Here is a 20279-nt window from a genome sequence, read left to right as displayed (position 1 = left end):
TCATACTTCACAGGTACAGATTTATGTGGGGTGTATGTGTACATACATCTTAAACAAATATTCTATTTATTCTCTAACAAATATTGTCCCGGGCCATCAATGGCATGCGTAGTATAAAGGTTTTGCCTTTCAAAGGTGCTGAGATTGACAAAAAAAAATGAAAGAAATCGTTACACAATGCCGATGTTTGCACTTTGAGTCAGGCACTCTTTAGTGGCTTGAGCAAGATTTAAGAGTGTCATAATAATATAAATTGACATGTTTTTTCTTAGACCTTTTTATGGAAAAGAAAAAACAGCAAAAAAATACATCAAAGAAAAAATAATCCAAGTAAAGAAAATCGGTTCACACCACATTGACTAGCTCAAAATACATATAACACTTAGTTACTTTTATGGGTACATTTGGTGAATGTTATACTTTTTCTTGTTGTCCTTTTTTCTCAAAGTAATAATTTTATATATTTTGTGTAACAATTTTATATCCTTCATTTCTAAAGGAAATCCAAAAGACTTTTATATTTTTTATTTCAAAGAGAAATTTAATGTAGTAAATGAAAAAAACAGTTAGCATCTATAACATCATTCAACTACATTGCAGAGACAAAAATCAACTAATTATAGTTTTCACACATAGCAGTAAATAATTGGAAAATATAGTTGAAAATATGCTTTTTAAAATCAAAATAAATTTTAGGAATATCTTAAAATAAAACCAAAATAAAAATACAGGTCTTTGACAAAATAAAAAGGAACATGGTTCAGTACCATTTAAAAAATCAAAATCAATGCATAGATTATGTTCCTATGCAAAAAATACTCTAATATTTTACAGACATTAGTTTTTCCAAATAAATGTATAAAGTCAGATAATCACAACAGGATACTCATAAAACTTGATATGCTAGTTCTAAAGTTCACATGAAAGACAAAAATGGAAATAAAAGGACAATAAAACATTTAAATAAGTAAGGGGATGTGCCCTACCAGATAGCAACATGGTCTATGAAATCATAATAATCTAACTTAGAGGGAAACACATCCAACTCGTATTGCTTGGCTAAAATAAACAATTTAGCAGGATTACATGCATAATATGATCCCATTTCATTTTTCTGTTCCATATATTTGTAGTACAAATACACACAAAAGGCCAGCAAGTATATACACACTAACCTGTCGGCGAGGATCACCTTTGTGTAGGAAAATGGAATAGAGAGATCTGAAGGTGATCTTCACTTTCTAGTCTACATATTCCTATATTTTAAACACTTTTTACAATAATATATTAAGCACCATTTATGTAAATAAGATAGATAAGTAATTCATAGTAGACCTTTCTATCCTACAGGGTTCCTCCAGAGCTGATCATATGATAATTGCTGCCCCGCGGAATGCCCAGTGTCATTGGTTTCTATTTCTCTGTCTAAGCTTTTCCACTACCCACGGAACTTCAACCCCTCCCCCAGATTAGAGAAACTGCTTTCTGTCAACGTTTCTGCATAACATTACACTGTTTCTCAAAATGATTGCACGATTTATAATCCTATCAGCCATACGTAAGACTTCTGCAATTCAATATTTAGTTGCATCAAACTTTTAATATTTTAAAAATAAGGTGGGTGTGATATCGTTCATTTATTTATATTTCTTTTGTTATACTAACACGGTTGAGTATATTTTCTACATTTATGGGGCCATTTATGTTTGTTCTTCTATGATAGTTTACCTGTGTCTTTTGACCATCATTTTCCTATTAAGCTGTTAATCTTTTTCTCATTGATCTGTAAGAACAGTTCGAAATATTCTAGATATTCATATTTTGTGGTTATAAATTTGACACTGTTCCTCCCAGTTTCTGACTTGTCTTTTCATTATACTTTTATATTATCCTTTGATGAAAAGAAATTTGTATGTTTATTAAAGTCTAATGTACTAATCTTTCCACTTGAGTTATACACTTCTGAATCTTTTTAAAAATCCTTCCTGTTCTGAAACTAAACAAAAGCACAGTCTCCTAACATTTACTTTTAAGTGTTAAGGCTTTGCACTGGCTGGTGTGGCTCAGTGAATTGAGCGCTGGCCTGGTAACCAAAAGGTAGCCAGTTTGATTCCCATCAGGGCACATGCCTGGGTTTCTGGCCGGGTCCCCAGTTGGGGGTCTGTGAGAGGAAACTGATGGGTGCCTGTCTCCCTCTCTTTTTCCCTCCCTTCTCCTCTCTCTGAAAATCTTCCTTTCCCCTCTCTATGAAAATAAATAAACAAAATCTTTAAACAAATAAAGTGTTAACGTTCTGCCTTTCACATTGATCATAAATCCATCGTCAAGTGATTTTTGTTTATGATCCAGTATAGTCATACAATTTTTTTTATTTCTATAGACTTAGTCATTTTCTTCACATCATTTTATTGAAAAATCCATCATTTCCATGGCGATTTTAATGCCACCAATAAGTATTAAAGTTTAATACAATATCTCATAGGGAATGATTTACCCATTTTGTGTCATGGTTATTCTTGGCTCTGACACTTAATATGTAAAACAAGGAATCAAACTGATAAAGTTCAAAAATAAACCTGTGGAATTTTTATTGGTATTCTTTGAACTATCAATTAACTATTAATTTCATATTAATTAACTAGAAAAATTTACATTTTTAGGATGCTGAGTCTTCCTATTGACATTTGTTAACATCCATCTCTTAATTGGCTGATGCTTTATTTAACTTTTCTGAATAAGTTTTTCATTTTTTAAAAAAGATATACATTTTTATTAGATTTATTGGTAGATGTATTTTATAGGTATAATAATACATATCTCTTTAAGTGATATTTTTTGTTTGTTACAGACATAATATCATGCATTGTAAGTTGATACTTTTTTGTTATACAGTAAAATTTCATTACTCTAGTGTTGATAATTTATGTGCATTGTTTAGAATTTTTGGAGGGTCAATAATGTTAATAATCATGTCATCTAAAAAATGATCATTTTGCTTCCATTGTAATCTTTAATCTTTTTTTCTTTATTATTTCACTGTAGAATCTCCAGTACAATATTGAATAAAAGTAGGAAAAGTAGTCTTCCGTGTCTTGATTTTATCATAATTTTAAATAGAATGTTTTTAATGAATCATCATTAAATATACTGCTTGCTGTGGCTAATTTTTGTGGATAAGGTGCTAACTTCAGATAAGGAAGTTTTCATTTAGTAATGTCCATTGCCACTATTTCTATTCAATATCTTACCAGAGGTCCTAGCTAATACCATACATAAGACAAGAAAAACAAACTTAAAGCAAAAGGACTGGAAAGGAAGAAGTGAATATTATTATTTTCACATGGTATAATTATCTACTTAGAAATTATTCTGCAGAAAAATATTGGAAATGGTAGAAGAATACAGCGAGGTGTATGCAGATAAGGTCATCATACAGAAGTCTACTCCCATTCTGTACACTAACAACAAACAATAGGACATGTGCTTTGACAACAGCATAAAAATATCGAATGCCTATGAATGAATCTCACAAAGGGTGTACAAACCATCTGGAAGAACATAAAAATTACTGAGATTCAGGAAGACCATCTAGTTAAATAAAAAATATACAATATTTTGGGGTGGGGAGGTAGGTGGAGGTAGAAGAGTGTATAGGGAGCATGAAGAGTGATGAAAATAATAAAATTAAAAATAATGTAATGTTAATGTAGAAGTAAAACTAATATCATAAGTATGATAGTCCCTTCAATCGATTAATTTGTAGTTCCATTGAAAATAACTGCAGAGAAAAATTCATTACTACTATTGGAAAAACAAATCAAAATATATGCTTTTTCTGAACATAGAAATTTTAAGATCATCACCATACATGAAAGATATTAGACAAGCTAAATATAAAAAATGGCACGAGGAGCAGCACGCAAGCAGAAGGAGACCCACATGCGTATGAGGAAAGACAGTAAGTCTGCCTAGGACAGGCCGTTTGTGTGGTGAAGAAGCGTTAGGGAACACATTTTGGTATAGGATGGGGACAGTGCAGTTTCTTGAAGTCTAGGAAGACGAGTTTGAAAATATTGTAGTAACTGTATGCAGAGTGACATGAAGAAATTTTGGTTTAATGAAAGTATAAACTGGCAGCATTTGATAATGTGGATTTGGCAGAAATCATTTATCTAATATAGAAAGAATTTGCAGCAGTCTCAACATAGAATTATAAGGGTATGGATTTTGATGGTGATTGCACAAGAAATAGAAAAGCTAAATCTAGGAAATATATATTTATAATAACTATAGAATAGAAGGGAAAAGATTAAGGAATGGAGAAGGCAATGTTCAGTGGAAAAGTATATCAAGTATTGATACCACTAAAACAAAAATAAATGTAGAATATATTGTTTCTCTTCATTAAAAGAAAAATCAATATCAGTTGGAGGAGATAGAAAAATTTCATATGGAGTTTGAAGTAATACTTTTATCTCCAAATATAGTCTATGCAAAAGTGACGTGAGCAGACTAGTACACAGTTACAACATCAGGATTATAGATACAGATTTTTAAGTCATGGAATGTGAAAGGGTCAAGCCACTTTCGCAGCCCGCCAGCCTGCTCATGACCTAGTCAGGCCAGTTTTCCAACCTGCTGGACTGCCCATGACTCAGTTATCCTGACTCCCTTGGCAGCCCTGCTCCTTAATCAAAACTCTCTCCCACCGAGCACAGCAGACGTCTGGTGCCAGCCACAACGGCCTGTGGTCAGACGGACCCTCCTGTATCTGAGTATGGCCCAGCCCTTTACCTAACCCATAGCCCCCGCTCACATCCTGAACCCCTGAGGCACCTACCCAGAAGAATAAGAGACTAACCCCTCCCTTACCACCCATAAACCCCATACTTTTTCTTTAAAAAACCCCACTCTTGCCTTCCCCTGGGACTAAAGTCTGTCCAAACTCAGCCACCTATAAGCTCAGCATCAAATAAAAGCACTTGGATCGGATCTCCTGATAGAGCCAGAGCTCCTCCCACCTCTCTCTCTCTTGCATTATTAACAGCATGAAAAAGAGGCACATGGGAAGAATATGAAAAACAGATTTAATGGAAGAAAGGACACAGTTCAAGTTCTAATGAACATAAATACTCCATGTTTTAAGTGGAGTAGACAGTGTGTACTTTATAGTATTTTGAGCATACAAAATGGAAGGGACTTGCAAACTGTAAAGCTATATAAAGACACAGTTAACTATATGGTAAAAGTCATGAGAATAAAAAGGTCGAGTTTTTAAGCCATGTTTTTCTTAAGGTCTTTTAATTTGAGACTTTAGCCTTCTTCTCGATTGAAGATCCACATCTTACTGTGTTACAAAGTGAAAGATTCATTGTTGTGGACATTAAAAGGTTGTTGGCCTATTTCTAAAACACAGTAAAGATAATGCCTTTCTGAATTCTGACAAATTTCTGAGGTTGCTTAATTGGATATATACAACTTTAGCAAGTAAAGGAATAAGCAAGATAAATTCCCATTTCAAAAGTTCTTCTAGTAACATATTTACTGGAATAAAGAAGCATCTTAAATATCACTTACACTTATTGTTTTATTTTAGCTTTCAACCTTGAAACTGCATACTAAATTATTAACATACACATTTAAGTATATTGACTGCATAATAATCAATTCTTGATTTTATTTTTAAAGTGTCTACTTATATTAAAATAAATGCTATCTTAGGAAAAATCTGAAACATAGATGCTTGAGCATTGTACAAGTTCTTAGAGAAGAATGGCCAGGTATGTTCTGTGTCCTTAGATTATGTTCATAATATTTTATTTTAAAAAATTAATGTGAAAAATATTTTTATCCATTTTTTATCTATTTTGGTCGAATGATGCCTGTGGATCTTTGTATTTCTTAATGAAATCACAACTGAAATCTGGCTACATAATGACAAATTGCACAATATAAATTCTAAATAAATTATGATTACATTTCACTTTCCTTTTATTCCTCTACTTTCCTTATGCTGGTCAAGGTCTCGGCTATTAATTATAGCTATCAAAGATATTGCAATTCCACCATCCAATAGTATCCAAATGATGTTATAGACATTATTCTACTTCTCACCAGCAGGCTTGAGCATTCCCAGAACAGGGACTATTTCTTATTTTAATCTTTGAGTAACCAGTACCTTGGACAGTGCCAGGCATAAACTAGGCACTTATTATCTGTTTTGGAGCAGATGAATACATGACTGATTTTGCTGTGATGTTATACTGGTCTAATATATTTCTGGAGATAAGATTCACCAGGGGTTAAACATCTTTTTTATTTTGCTGTAATAATATTGCTTGTATGCAAACTACTCCTAAGTTGTTTCAATTTCATTTTAATTCAACATGTTACACTTGGTAAATAAAACATTACACTAAAATTCACGTTAGCATAAACAACTATTATTTCAAGACATTGACCTCCTTTTAGATACAAAACCACTAGATGAAATGTAAGAGAAACTTAATTTAAAAACCTTTCTAATACAGTGTTTATTTTATTATCATCTTTCACTTCATTAAGGAAATCTTAGAGGTAAGAGGAGACCTTCATGTTCCCCCCCCCAAAAAAAATGAAACTTGTAGGGAAAAGAGAATTTTCCAGCCAAATTTTAAAAATGTTATTACTGTGGAACAGAATGCATTGGTGTACATTTTAAAGCACCTGTTCAGGACCCCTCCCCCAATTCTTTAAACTCTCATGTATTCACTCTTGACGATTCCTGTTACCCACATGCATTACTATAAAGAGTACGGTTCCTATCAATTGGTCCTGCATTCACAGTGGAAATTAGAACTCGACAGAGAAGGAAATGTACCGAGGTCAAATCTTTCTGTAAACCGTTATTTAGTTGGTTTGCACTAAATTAGTCGTGGCATCTCAAGAGCCCTTTGTCTGTGGGACGGTGGGCCTGGCAATCATATCTACTCAAGGAACGACGCCTGGAGACTCTGCCCGGGATGGGGGTGGGGACCGTGCACCGCGTGGAGAGCTCGACTGAGAATTAAAGTGAGCGAACAAAGAGAACTCCCAGCAGCCGCCCGCCAGCGCCTCGCAGCTGCATCAGGAGACCTCAGTCCCACCCGGTAGGCTGCTTGCATCCGTCTGCTGTGAAAAGAGCTCGAGTGAAAAATTGATGGAGATTGATCGAGCCCAGGACAAAGCTTTGCAGAAAACTGGTACATCCGATTTCCAGCGGTTTTGGAGTCATCTGCCAAGTACGGGATACAGGAGTGAAGCAAGGACTTTGAGCTTGGCTTCCAATCTTCCATCTCGGGCGTGGCTTCGGCCTTTTTGTCTTCTTGCCACCCCTCACCCCTTTCCCTGTCCCCGCCTTCTTCTCGTTCCTCTAGAAAGTAGCCTCTCTTTGGCTACTTCTACCCTTCCCTCCCTTGCAATCCCGCCCCCGCCCCTGCCCAGTGCGGTGAGGTCAGCTCATGAATAGCAGTGCACTTCCTGGGGAGCGTCTGGCACCGCTTGGTACCTCCCCGGTCGCCGGCGTGGAGCGGCAGCTCCAGCCCAGCCGCGGACTGCCGGCAAGTAACCTGCTCTGCGGCCACCGAGTCTGCACGGTAACGCCATTGTTTGGGGGAATCCAGTGGGTGTGGAGCTGGGGCGAGTGGGCCCAAAGTCGGGCTCAGCCAGAAAGTCGAATATAATGCTGTGAAGTTAAACTTTCCTCGTCTCTGAAAGACACAATAGATCCTGAGGTCACCGGAAGATCAAAAGGAAAGCGCTGTTGATTTGCATCAACTTCGAAACCTCGGCTCTACTGAGAAGTGAGCAGTTGTTCTGGATTTCTAAAGGGATGGGGATGAGATATGGGGTAGGCTGATGGGCAGGCTGATGGGCGGATGAAACTGGAGGGTTACAATGTTGGTTTGGGCTCTTCCGGGGTGCTTGGCTGATGATTTCCAGAGGGGAAAGCTGGAAGAGACACAGCATCTTGTCACTTTGGGAGAACCACGTGACAGCAGTCAGTTGCCTTTGATTGTGGAAGCCCAGCTTCCTCCTGGGTTAGAGCTGCCTGGGAACCAAATTTAAGTGTTCTCTGGTGGCTCTCAGCTCCGGAGTGATGCTGCCTAATTCAAAAGTAAGATGGCACTGGCAAAATAACTTGTTTGGATGATCACGTTAGTGTGACCCACACCGATAAACTAGGCCAGACATTCTAGACGCAGGTGGCTCCAAGAGAACCCGTAGAAAATAAGTTGATTAAAAAACTTTGTTTTTCTCCCCTAACATCTTCTTTGTTCACGATTATTTTTCAAAGTTAGTTGGAAGAAGATCCCGAGAAGAGAAAGGGGGTGGAGAAGGAGCTCTCCAGTAATTTTTTAAAAAATATCAGGCATTACTGCACATTGACTTAATTTTGATACTTAAAATAGTCAATAACAAGAGTAATGCTAGTAAAGTAACTGACTGGAAAGAATCTCCTCTCCAAATAGGAGTATTTTTTTTTAAAGCAGAACTTTCTGCCTAGTCATGTCCCTTTCAGTGCTTTAGAGAGGAATTATAGTTCTAAGAAAAAGGCACCCAATTGACTAGATAACTAGCTGGCTGGATCACTATGGAGAGCCCAGGAAGCAATGATTTGCTATTTTCCAGATTGTAAAAGCCAGTGATGGCTTTATCTGTGAAAAAATGCCCAGTAGAAATTGGTTGTATCACCATGAGTTAAGATGCACAAGCTCTCTGGGTGCAGAGTCAGGATGCAGCAGCCTTCTGGATGTAGTCATTCTGACTCTGAATTTGGCTCCATAGGAACGACTGGGCACTTGAAAAATATACCTTTGCTTATAATATATCATCTGAGAAGATGCTTACAAATAAAAATATTTTAGCAACTACACTTAGAACTATAATGAATAACAAGAAATATGAAATTTGGATAAGTGTAGAAAAAATCATCATCTGTAATTTAAAAAATTGTGCAGAACCATCAATAAACTTTTCTAAAAATATTTTTAAAAATTATTTCCTAAAGCTTAAAAAAGAAAAATCCCCTAATGACTAAACTATATAGATGATTCCTAAAGCCATTATTTTCTTGAAGCTGAAGTTGATTATATATATCCTAGTCTAAAGAAAATTGGGTGTATTTATCCAACTAAGAATAACAGTAAGTGTTAGAGCTGTTTGAGAAAAGTGTCATTTATCCATAGCAAATTTTCTTCAGGAACCTCCATAACCCTTTTTCTGTAACTGACACTGAGAATATTAATTAAATAAAACTCTCTCCACTGAACTATGCTTTAAATTCCAGATTTGAGGTGAGAAAAACCATAGTTGAAAAATCAAGGTATTGACAACTTTAGCATGTGATTATCCCTTTTTCCTCTGACGCTTCTTCTTGACTTTACCCTTTTTTTTTTTAACCTTCCCTCCACTAAATTCTTTTCTGACTCCATGTCTCATCCTTCAGAATGTGAGGTTCAGCTACTTCCACTCATCATTTTACTGAGGTGGGGTGGGTTGGAGAGAGCGCCTCCCCCGGCAAAAGGAGAATTGACAATTCCGCATCTTCCTCCAGTCAAGGCTTCTTCTATTCAGTGCCTTCCAAATCTCATCATTTTTTCTGCATAGCAAAATCGCCCTTTGCTCTGTAACAATGCAGACACGCTGCATGTTTTTGTTGTTGTTGTTTTGTTTATTTCTGTTCCAGACTAGAAAAGAAGTTTGGTGGCAGTGAGGAGGGAAGAGAATGATCTGGTGATGGACCATTCTAAATCGCATCTGGTAGATCAGATCCTTCCCAGACAGCCATGAGTCAGCCACCGACCGGGGGCGCTGCCCCCGCCACAGCCGCAGCTCCTGCCGCCGCCGCTGCCACCGAGGCTCGTCTGCACCCGGAGGGCAGCAGCAGAAAGCAGCAGCGTGCTCAATCACCGGCCAGACTGAGGGACAATTCGGTCCGACAGACAACCGCGGCCACCCGGTCCCCAGTGGGGGCAGGCACTAAACTCAATTCTGTCCGGCAGCAGCAACAGCAGCAGCAAGGCAACAAGACCGGGGGCCGCGGGGTGCCTCCGGCCGGCACCCGAGGAAGCGGAGGCGGGGCGGAGAAGGCGGTGCCGCTGGCTCCCAAAGGGGCCACGTCGGGAGCTGTCCACCCCGCGGCTGGTGCTGAAGCGGCCCCCGCGGCGCCCCTGGCCCCGGTGGGCGGCCGGAGGCCCGGCCCGACCGAGGAGCAGCCCCGGGAGCTAGAGCCAGTGTCCTGTAAACTCGGGGACCCCCCTCCACTCGGGGAAGGCGGAGGAGGGGTCGGGGAAGGAGGAGGAGCCGGCGGCGGCTCCGGGGACAGGGAGGGGGGCGTTCCGCCGCCGCCCAGGGGCTGGCGAGCGAAGGGCGGACGCGCTCCGCACAGAGGCGGCGGCGCTGGGGAGGGGGCCCCCGCTTCGCCATCCTCCCCGGCGGTCAGAGCCCCCGGCCCCAGCAGTAGGATCTCCGGAAGTGGCGTCGTGGGGGGCAGCAGCGGCGGGGGAGGGAGCTACTGGAAGGAAGGATGTCTGCAGTCTGAGCTCATCCAGTTCCATCTCAAGAAGGAGCGGGCGGCGGCCGCGGCGGCCGCGGCGCACACGCACACTAAGAACGGCGGCGGCAGCCGCAGCTCCCCGGTCTCTGGCGCCCCCACCATTGGCGAATCTCTTGCAGTCCCTTCCTCCTCCCCGATGGCGGCGGCAGCGGAGGGCCCCCCGCAGAGCGCAGAGGGCGGCGCGGGCGGCGGGGGCATGCAGGCGGCGGCGCCCCCTTCGTCGCAGCCGCAGCCGCACCCGCAGCAGCTCCAGGAGCAAGAAGAAATGCAGGAGGAGATGGAGAAGCTTCGAGAGGAAAACGAGACGCTCAAGGTGAGGAGGGTGGGCGGTGGGGGCCGGGAGGGGGAGGGGCAGTTTGGGCCTCGTAGGACTAGGGCGTGTCTCGGCGGTGCGGGGCTGCTAACCTGTTAGGGAGCCTTGGAGGGGGAGGAGAACAGGAAATGAGGGGAGGGGGTTCCTAGGCCTTTTCCGCCTTTAAAACAGCCCGAGGTTGGTAGCGTTTGATTTTCATGTGAATCTAAATCTGGACCTTCCTTTTTCTATCGTGATTTGCCCTACGTTTTCATGGAAAGAGCTGGATAGATCGGGGGCGCGAAAGAAGGCCTAAGGAGGGCCCGTTTTTTCCATTTTCTCCGTGTCACGCCTGTCCCCTGGAGGATTTGGAGTTGGGATGGGCTGTGCTCGGTGCATGTCAGAGGGGTGGGGAGCGAGGCTGATTTTGCCCCTCGGCCTGTCACCCCAGAACGAGATTGACGAGCTAAGGACCGAGATGGACGAGATGAGGGACACTTTCTTCGAGGAAGATGCCTGTCAACTGCAGGAAATGCGCCACGAGTTGGAGAGAGCCAACAAAAACTGCCGGATCCTGCAGTACCGCCTCCGCAAAGCCGAGCGCAAGAGGCTCCGCTACGCGCAGACCGGCGAAATCGACGGGGAGCTTCTGCGCAGCCTGGAGCAGGACCTCAAGGTCTGCGGCGCGGGGGCCGGGGCGCGCGGCGCGGGAGGCAGGTGGGGCTTGGGTCAGGGCTCTTTGCTTGTGGTCAGGGGTGACTGGCAAAGAGCTCTAGGGACACAGAGTTTCGTGGCTCTAACCACAGATATCAGTCCTGGAAGAAGGGGAAGAGCAGACTGGTGGCTCTCAAGAGTGGCGTGTGTCAGGCCTTACAGACCGCCAGCTCTGTGAGCCCTCCCGGGAGTCACGGCGGCTCCAACGGAGGTAGTGGGAAGAGAGCGCTCCCTTCCTGGTGGAGTCTAGGGTGTGGCAGAGCCCAGGCTCTGGCCATAGTCTGGCCTCTAGAATCCACCCGGTAGAATCAGGCACTCCAGAGCAGTGCGACGAAGACTCCTCCAGCTTAGTTGAAGCCCTGAATAGGAACAGCACTGGGAAGGTAGAAGTTGACATTTCCCCCTGCAAGTCCCCACCCCCTGTCTTACTGGAGTCCTGCGTGGTAGTGCTTACCACTTCCAAAACTCCCAGAAAGGAAAACTGTCCAACGTAAGACCCCTTTTGGAAGTACAGGGAGAGTGAAATAAATAAAAGAAACACTTCATGGTCCTTCTGTTTGATACGAAGTTGGTTCTTCAGAATCCCCCAGTGGAGAACTTTCAACTTTGAAATGCGTTTTTAAGCAGGTGGGGTCTGTCAGTCGGACTGTAAGTCAGGTGTTATCTTCATGGCCTTGGACAACCAAAAAAATATACAATTTTAATTGCATTTAACTTCAAGGTAGAAAAATCAAATGTAATTATCCTATAATTGTTTTAAAGAAAGCAATGAGAAAACGTGTTATGAAAATTGGTGTATTATTTCTTTTTTCATCGTTTTTTTATCTTTGTTTAGTAGTCACTAAGCACCGGGCACTGTGGCAAGCATGGTTACATATATCATTTTCTCATATATTTCTCAAAGGAAAAACCCCTATAAAATAGGGATTATTAATAGCATCATTTAACAGGTGCTTAAACTGAACCTTTTACTGGGTGGGGTTAGGTACCCAGCCTCCACGCAGCCTTGTAACTTGGCTAGTAGGTTGCCAGGCTAGCTCCCCACCCAGTCTAAAAACACAGCCAGTGTCTTGAGCCTCTACACAGGACTGCTCCACTTTTCCAAACCCTGAAATTTCCAGGATAATCTCAGAACAAGGGACAGAGACGCACAGTTATTTACCTTTTTTCTTTTAAAACTTAACCTCAAGGACTAAAGTGGTTCCTAAAACAAAGTACCTAGAAGCCCAGGATCAAAATTCATGCCCTACACCCCACTTGTGAAAACTTTGTTTTCTAGTCTGTAAAATGGGTGATAATAGAATTGTCTACCTTGTAGAGTTAGAGAAGATATGTGAAGTTTCCCTTCACATGATAAAGCACAACTGACCATTTATTACCAGAGCATGGTGTAGAGGTTAAGGGAACAGAGCTGAGAGCCAGACTACCTGGCCACGTGTTTGCTCCATGACCTTGAGTGTGTTACTTCACATCTCTGACACTCAGGTTTTCCATCTATAAAATAAGAGTAATAATCATACCTATTTCATGGGATTGTTGTGAGGGTTAAATGATTTATGTATGTGAATAGCTTATATGTAAAGCATTGGGAATAATGCCCGCATATCATAAATACTATGTAAGTATTGACTTTTAATACTTTTAACGTGAATATAACTGTAGCCGACATGTTTTGTTGTCTTTAATTACATTGTATTGTTACAAACACTTTAATTTAGGTTGCAAAGGATGTATCTGTGAGACTTCACCATGAATTAGAAAATGTGGAAGAAAAGAGAACAACAACAGAAGATGAAAATGAGAAACTGAGGCAGCAGCTTATAGAAGTTGAGATTGCAAAGCAAGCTTTACAGAATGAATTGGAAAAAATGAAGGAGGTTAGTGTTTCATTATCTCACGGTGTGGTAATTATTTCTGTCTCTTCAGAAAAGAATTCCAAGGACTAACGTGAATGTTAATATAATTTTATTTTTTCTTGATTATAAGACAGTTTGTTCTCATCCAATATAGTAACAGATAGATGAGTGTGTTCTAAAAAATGAGAATTGGACTTCAGCCTTACCTCTAATTTGACATATATGAGCTGTGAATAATGTTTCATCCTGTGCATTCTAAATGTATAAAAATAAATTAAGTCCATACACCAAACGCAAAGGGAGTCAAGCGTATGAAGGAATAAGCTTTGAGCAGAGAGGAGGAACTAGTTCTGTGATATTAATAGTGAGTTCATAGAACCATGGACTTTTAGGATAAAACAGGCCATAAAGTCCACTTAACAGAATCTAGTCATTGCCCAAATCCTTCTTAGAACAAAGCCTCCCAGTGATCCAGTGCTTAGAAGACCACCAGTGACGGACCCTTACAAGTTATCCTGCCATAGCACGTTCTGTCACAGCATACCTCTTTTTAAATGTGTTCTTTGTTTTGAGTTGAAATCTATTTAAATGCAGCTTTGACTAAGTCGTCTTAGTTCTACCCTTTAGGTCAGAAGCGTCCAAATTCTCTTCTATATCAGCTATTTCAAGATTCCTGCCATGTTCCCCCAAATCTTCTCAACAAAATCTGTGTCAAAGAAAATAATTGGAAGTGAAAAGAAACAGAAAGGTTTATCAAGAAATAATTAACTTTGCGATGAGTAAGAACTTGAATTAAAATAATAAAATAACATTTTTTTTGAGAACTGCCTGAGAGTATTTAGGTGCAACTTATGAAAACCATTGAGAATTACCAGATTATGTAAGTGGTCCTCTGAACATTTTCTCTGCTTAAATATGCATATTTGAAATGAAAATCTTAATCTTTCCATGCACTAACTTAGATATTGCAGTTTTCCATTTACTGTGCTTATCTCGAAATGGTGTAAAATTGTATCTACCATGTAACAGTGAAATTACCAATAGTCTGATTAAGAATATGTGTCAAGAACTGTAGAAAACTGTTTCAGAGGGGTAAACTCTTTTGTGATCTAAGTCTCTGCTTATTATGCTAACTTGACTTTCAGCGGATCTCATGACATTTTAATAACATGTAATTAATGACTAATACCCAAGGGTGGCTGTAGGCTACAGTAGAAAATCACGGAGACTGGGAGCCACCGGTGACTCAAAAGTCCTCTAACTTCGACTTGCTTCTGTTTACTCAGTTGTAAAATGTTGTTTTTGAGGATTCTCAGCATCTCCTGTGGCGATCATGGATTTTATTGTGAAATCCAGGCCATTACCATTAAAAAGAAGCATAGATTTTTTTCTAAAGTTAAGAGGTCAAATATGAAATTGAATAGACGTTAAGTGTATTTTTTCAACAGTAGAGTTAAGTGAAATTTGTCCAAAATTGAAAGTTTAATTTCCAGGAAAATAATGAAGTAGGTATCTACGGCTGCTGCAACGAAGTATCACAAACTGGGTGGCATAAACAATAGAAATCTTGTTTTCTCATAGTTCTGGTGTCAAGAAGTCCAAAATCATGGTACCTGGTGGGTTGACTCCTTCTGAGGGCTGTGAAGGAAGAGTGAAGTCCAAGTCCAAGCCTTTTTTTTCTTTTGGCTTTTGTTAGATCACTGTCTCCATATTCACATGGCATTCTCCCTGTAGCTGCCAGTGTCCAAATTTCCCCTTATAAAGGACACCAGTCATATTAGGTTAGAGCCGACTCTGATGACCTCATTGTAGCTTGATTGCCTCCGTAAAGACCCTGTCTTCAAAGAAGGTCACATTCTGAGGTACTTTGGATTAGGACTTCAAAATATAAATTGCGGGGACACAGTTCAACCTAGAACAGTAGCTGTCAAATACCAGCTTACGGGCACGCAAAGAGAAAGTTCATCGTCAGTTCCATCGGCTGCATTCCGTGTTCATACCAAACTTGCCCTCCCTCAGATTCTTTGTTTATACAATTAAAAATACTCAAGTCGAAACAAACTTCATTTGCTTACCAAGGGTAAAGAGAAATACCTTGTGATGTGGTCCCATGTGACTGTTTTTCCCATGGCTATCTAGAACATTGGATTTAAGAATAGCATCAGGACTCTCTGATTGTCATCGTACGTCCAGGAAAGAGAAAAATGCTTATAACTTGGCTGTCCACTGGCCAGACAGATGGGGCTGCCCCAACCTTAAAATAAAAGCCACAATAACCTGGCTACTGGAAAGAAGGTCTGGAAGCTGGGGATGCCCTCAGGAGAAGCATTGTAAAGATGTGCTACTTTGATTCTTTTCCTCGCTCACTTCCCTGTGACAGGTTTCTCCTTCAGAGTTCTAACTCTGAATTGGGAAAACACTCGTGCAGCACCAAGTAGTGGGGATGCATATGTTCATGCCAGAGGGGCAATTCGCATTCTTGTCGGAGTTAGAACAGCAAAATTCAAATCCCTGGTTAGAGACTGCAACAGGACAAGTGTAAGGAATTTGGGGACAGGGATGCAGCACGTCATCTTCTATGGGAGCCTTTTATTTAAAAAATGGCCTCTGCAATAACATTTACCGTTTGGGAATATAGGGGTGCAGACATGGAACTAGAGGAAGGGCAAGAGAGTGGAAGATAAAGATTTGAGGGATTCTAAAGGTAATGTAGGGGAAATGGAAAATATTCTGGTAAGAAAGTTCCGTAATCATTCATATAAGGTTGACCTTTAGAATGTTCAAAAAAGTGTCAGAAATAGAAAAAGTAGCTTAAAAGTATTTTTAGAAATCAGAAATGTTTCATTTACATAACATTTTTTTGTAATGGTGATTTTGTTGCCCTCCAAACATAAATTCTAAAACTGAGCTGCAGTAGTAACTGGCTCACTTTTTCAGGTAGGAGCTGTGAGTTCCAAGACTGACTTGTCCCTGTATAATTGCAACAGTTTCAGTTAACCATCTGCTTCGTTACTTGTAAAATGAAAACATTCGAGTCCTTGGTGAGTGCTAACCACACGACTGTCATCCCTTTGTGGCATTCTACCAGTGGAGAAAATAGAACCAGACCAAGCTTTCCATTATGAAGAGAAGACACTAGTTATGGAGTAAAATCATAAAATATGAAATAGAAACTACTAGAGAGAAATAATCCTCCAACTCCCAGATTTTAGTTTCTTATTTGCAGCCATGTAGATGTTGAACAGCACACCTGGGACCAATAGCCCATCTGTTGGAGTTTGCAAACCAATTGCCAAAGGTTTAACTGGCTTCAAGGGTGTTGACCAATTGCTCTCAGGGCTGGTGGCTGTACAAAGTTCTGTGCATCTGCTCACATCCATCTGCTTATCTTCTTCCCCTGAGAGGATGAATTAGGCACACGGGCGTGAGAAAAGTTGAGTAGAGACAGGATGGAGGCAATTAGTTAAGTTTACTACAGTGTGTTGCTTGTATTGAAGTAACTGATGTTCTGCCAATTGCCAACAAGAGGGAGCTCTTCGGATGCTGCTTTGGAACCTTAATGGCATTCTCACTCAGACTATAAAATACTGATTGCTACTAGCAGTATGTTTTCCTGCAGCAGAAAAAATGCCTTTACCTTTATGTAACCTGGGGAAAATGATGGTCTATCATTCAGCATCACAAAAAATTACAAAGAAAATTATCTGATGGAAACTACGAGCAGTGCTTTGAATGCGAGGACAGGTTAATGCGCAAATAGCGTAAAGTGAGGGTCTGTGAAGGGTGAGTCTTTGCTTTATTTAATTGAGGCGTACTACCCTTCGTGAAGTCCTGCCGCTGTAGGAAAACCTTTGTTTTCAAAGCTTTAGAACTCCTGTGTTCTTCAGGAGGGAGGGTCTTCTTACATCACCTTTAAAGTCTGGGGCTTGGAGAAATGTTGGTAACATCCATTTGAGCAAATGAATACCCAACAGAGGACCTTTGAAAATAGGAAGAGAATCAAGTAGCTGAGATGTTGCTAACTGTTTATTAGATCTTTTACATTTCAGAATCTGCACTCTGCACTCTCATCCCTCTCTTGCCCACAAGAGTCTTAAATGAAAATGATTCTCTCAACTTTTCCTGGTCTTTGCTCTAGAGGGCTCTTAACTGGCCTACTACAATAACACCATTTTTCTTGGGGCTTTTATCTTCTGTGAATTTGTTTAATATATTCTATCTATTACAACAAGCTTTCATTCTAGAACAAAAAAATAATTAATGCTGTAAATTTCTGCCTCTGGGTTTTTGTGTTTTGGAGGGCCTCTGCTATAGAGAGTATATCTGTACCCAGGCCCCCTTTGTAGACAGAACACAAACAAATGCTTGCCCTGCATAATTATAATTACCTACGCATTTTCATATATAAAATAAAGAACCGATTAGAACTATACTTGCTTTTGATAGCACATGTTTGTCTAAGTCATGTAGTGCAAGGAGAAATGCTGAGTGATAAATTAGCAAAAGAAGCAACCCAGGAGACAGTTTTAATGAGCAACATTTTTGGTGTTTTAAGTATTTCCCCTTAGTTGTGGTGGTTTCCTTATAATTTGAAAGAAAATGAAACAGTAGTCATTGACATTTTTAAATGAAATTTCCGTAAGTATTTTTTAAAGCATCAAATACTAATACTTCAGTCATATCTTCTCAGACAGGGGTCCCTGGTTCTGGGCGCGTTAGGAACAGGGCCGCACAGCAGGAGGTGAGCTTGAAGGTAATGCGCTTTAATCATCCGAAACCATCCCCCTCCACCCCAGTCTGTGGAAAAATGCCTTCCACGGAACCAGTCCCTGGTTCCAAAAAGGTTGGGGACTGCTGTTCTCAGAGACAATAGTTTCTGGAATAACATAGGCCAGAAAACTGGAGATTAAATTAAAAACAAGGAATAGCGTGCCAGGTAAGCACAGACAGGCTTGCCTTCCAGGAGGCCACCACGTATTTTTAAAGATGCATTTATCTAAGAACTGTGAGTGTTGTGACTGCATACGTAGTTACATGCACTGTGAAGTGATTCCCAAGACCCAGTCTTGGGTAAATGGCTCTTTTACTGATATGCCAAGACCCCAGCAAAAGCAAAGTACAATCGTACACAGATCAGAAGACCCCTGTTGGTGGATTATTTTTTGAAGCATATTGAACTCTTACTATAAACTTCAAATTTCTGAATTTTTTAACATAAAAGTGTCAACATAACTCACCCTACATAAGTGATTAGATCCCAGTACCCTTCTTAGCTGGAGTTTTGAACTTTTTGAAACAATAAGACACTGTAAAAATAAAGGTTTTTCCTGGTTAAGCATCTCCTATTGAGCTGCAGTTCCCAGTTGAAATATCCATTGATTTTGATGTTTGCAACATCATGGGCTTTATAAAAATTGTTCAACCAGTGTATGTTGAAATGTTTGTTGAGTTTGCTGATAAACTATATTCATGGGAGTTAAGTCTCCAACCCTGGGCTCTCCCAGTTTAACAGAGGGTCTGGAGCTCTAGGCTGAACACGTGAGCAGCTTACCTGTGTTTATATATCTGTGTGAAAGTGTGTTACTTAAAGGGTTATTGACATCTTTAACTTCTCTATCCTACCTATCTTAAAAAGGAATGTAAAAATGGTTCACAAATCATAAACATTGAAATAATGGTTTAAAAAATTAGGTCAAATAAGAATTCTAGGAAGATGAAAGCAAACTTAATCCAAGGGACGTGCATTATTATAAATAGCTCTGAGTTTAGTAGCAATCAAGGCAGGGAGAGAGATACTGAAAAAAAGAAATTCTTTCCTAGCTGTGACCAGACATAAAGAGGCCTCTCTGAGCTTCCTTGAGGCCTCCTGAGCAACCATGAAGAAGATCAATCACAGTACAGCAAAATGTTGACAGTTATAGAAACAGACTCTATTTACATGGCAACCAAGGGATGGATGAGCCTCTAAACATTGTCAGTTCTCATCTGTGTAATCAAAACATTAGGAATTAAAATTTTTGCAGAATGTTAAAAACTAAGGCATTTTGTCAGTAGTGTGAATTTGCATGTGGTTTCTTCGAAAGGGCATTATATCATGGAGTCTGGAAACTGGCTTTGAAGACTCAGCTCTCATTCCCTGTGACATTGAGCAAGTAACTTTAAATTTATAGTTCCTTGGTTTCTGTATTCATAAATGTGATAGTTAAACTGAGTGCTCTCCAAGGCCCCTGTAAAAATGTCATTTTTTTTTACTTTGTCAGTTATCTATCTCTGTGCTCCCTAAAAGTTTTATTCACAGCTAGGTATGCCATTCCATTTCATTATTACTATGTTATCACTGCAAGTATTTTTTAATTTATTCAATCAGCAGGTATTTAGTGAAGAGTAACTTATTACCCATTGCAGTGTGGCTATAGCTACCACAGAGGATTCAAAGATAGAGGTAGCAGAATGCTGCATCAAAGTGAATTTGCATTCACTGGGGACCCTGCTGAGTGGTTTTGAACCACAGTGGCTAAGACCTACAGTGCTTCTGGTGGTTGCTACTGCTCAGCCTTCAGGGCCTGGTTAGTGACAAAATCAGAACTGAAGACTCGGTGTGCTGGGCTGAGGACAAGTGGAGCTTTCTGAATAATCTAAGCCACACTTTGGATGTAGCCTTAGCGCTCCACCCAAGGAAGCCACAAAGACCTCATGGTAACCAAATAAGTCATCGTCATCATTTTTCCAATTATAAATAAACCAGAGCATTGAGTGATGGCACCTACACACTCGGATTTGTGCAGAAAGTCTCTGAAGTGATTCATATAGTTCTCTGGGGTGAAATCCGCCCCTGGATGAC

At 40.4% G+C, this 20279-nt stretch overlaps 1 protein-coding gene across 3 annotated transcripts in view; it reads left to right on the top strand.

The window, feature by feature from the left end:
- The first annotated feature begins 7073 nt into the window (after nucleotides 1-7073).
- Nucleotides 7074-20279, top strand: part of MTCL3 (MTCL family member 3) — a 44154-nt gene continuing 30948 nt past the window's right edge. The window contains exons 1-5 of one of the 3 annotated variants that reach the window (XM_053913884.2): nucleotides 7102-7613; nucleotides 7735-7820; nucleotides 9707-10889; nucleotides 11320-11544; nucleotides 13301-13459. In XM_053913884.2, coding sequence (XP_053769859.1) covers nucleotides 9807-10889; nucleotides 11320-11544; nucleotides 13301-13459 — 1467 coding nt within the window. In that variant the 5' untranslated portion in view covers nucleotides 7102-7613; nucleotides 7735-7820; nucleotides 9707-9806. Of the gene's footprint in view, nucleotides 7821-9706; nucleotides 10890-11319; nucleotides 11545-13300; nucleotides 13460-20279 lie in introns of all 3 variants that reach the window. The other 2 variants (XM_053913886.2, XM_053913885.2) reach the window with 2 other exon arrangements.

The sequence above is a fragment of the Desmodus rotundus genome, chromosome 11 (assembly GCF_022682495.2).
Source record: "Desmodus rotundus isolate HL8 chromosome 11, HLdesRot8A.1, whole genome shotgun sequence".
In the NCBI taxonomy this organism is placed as follows: Eukaryota; Metazoa; Chordata; class Mammalia; order Chiroptera; family Phyllostomidae; genus Desmodus; species Desmodus rotundus.
This window is presented reverse-complemented; position numbering and strand designations above follow the sequence as displayed.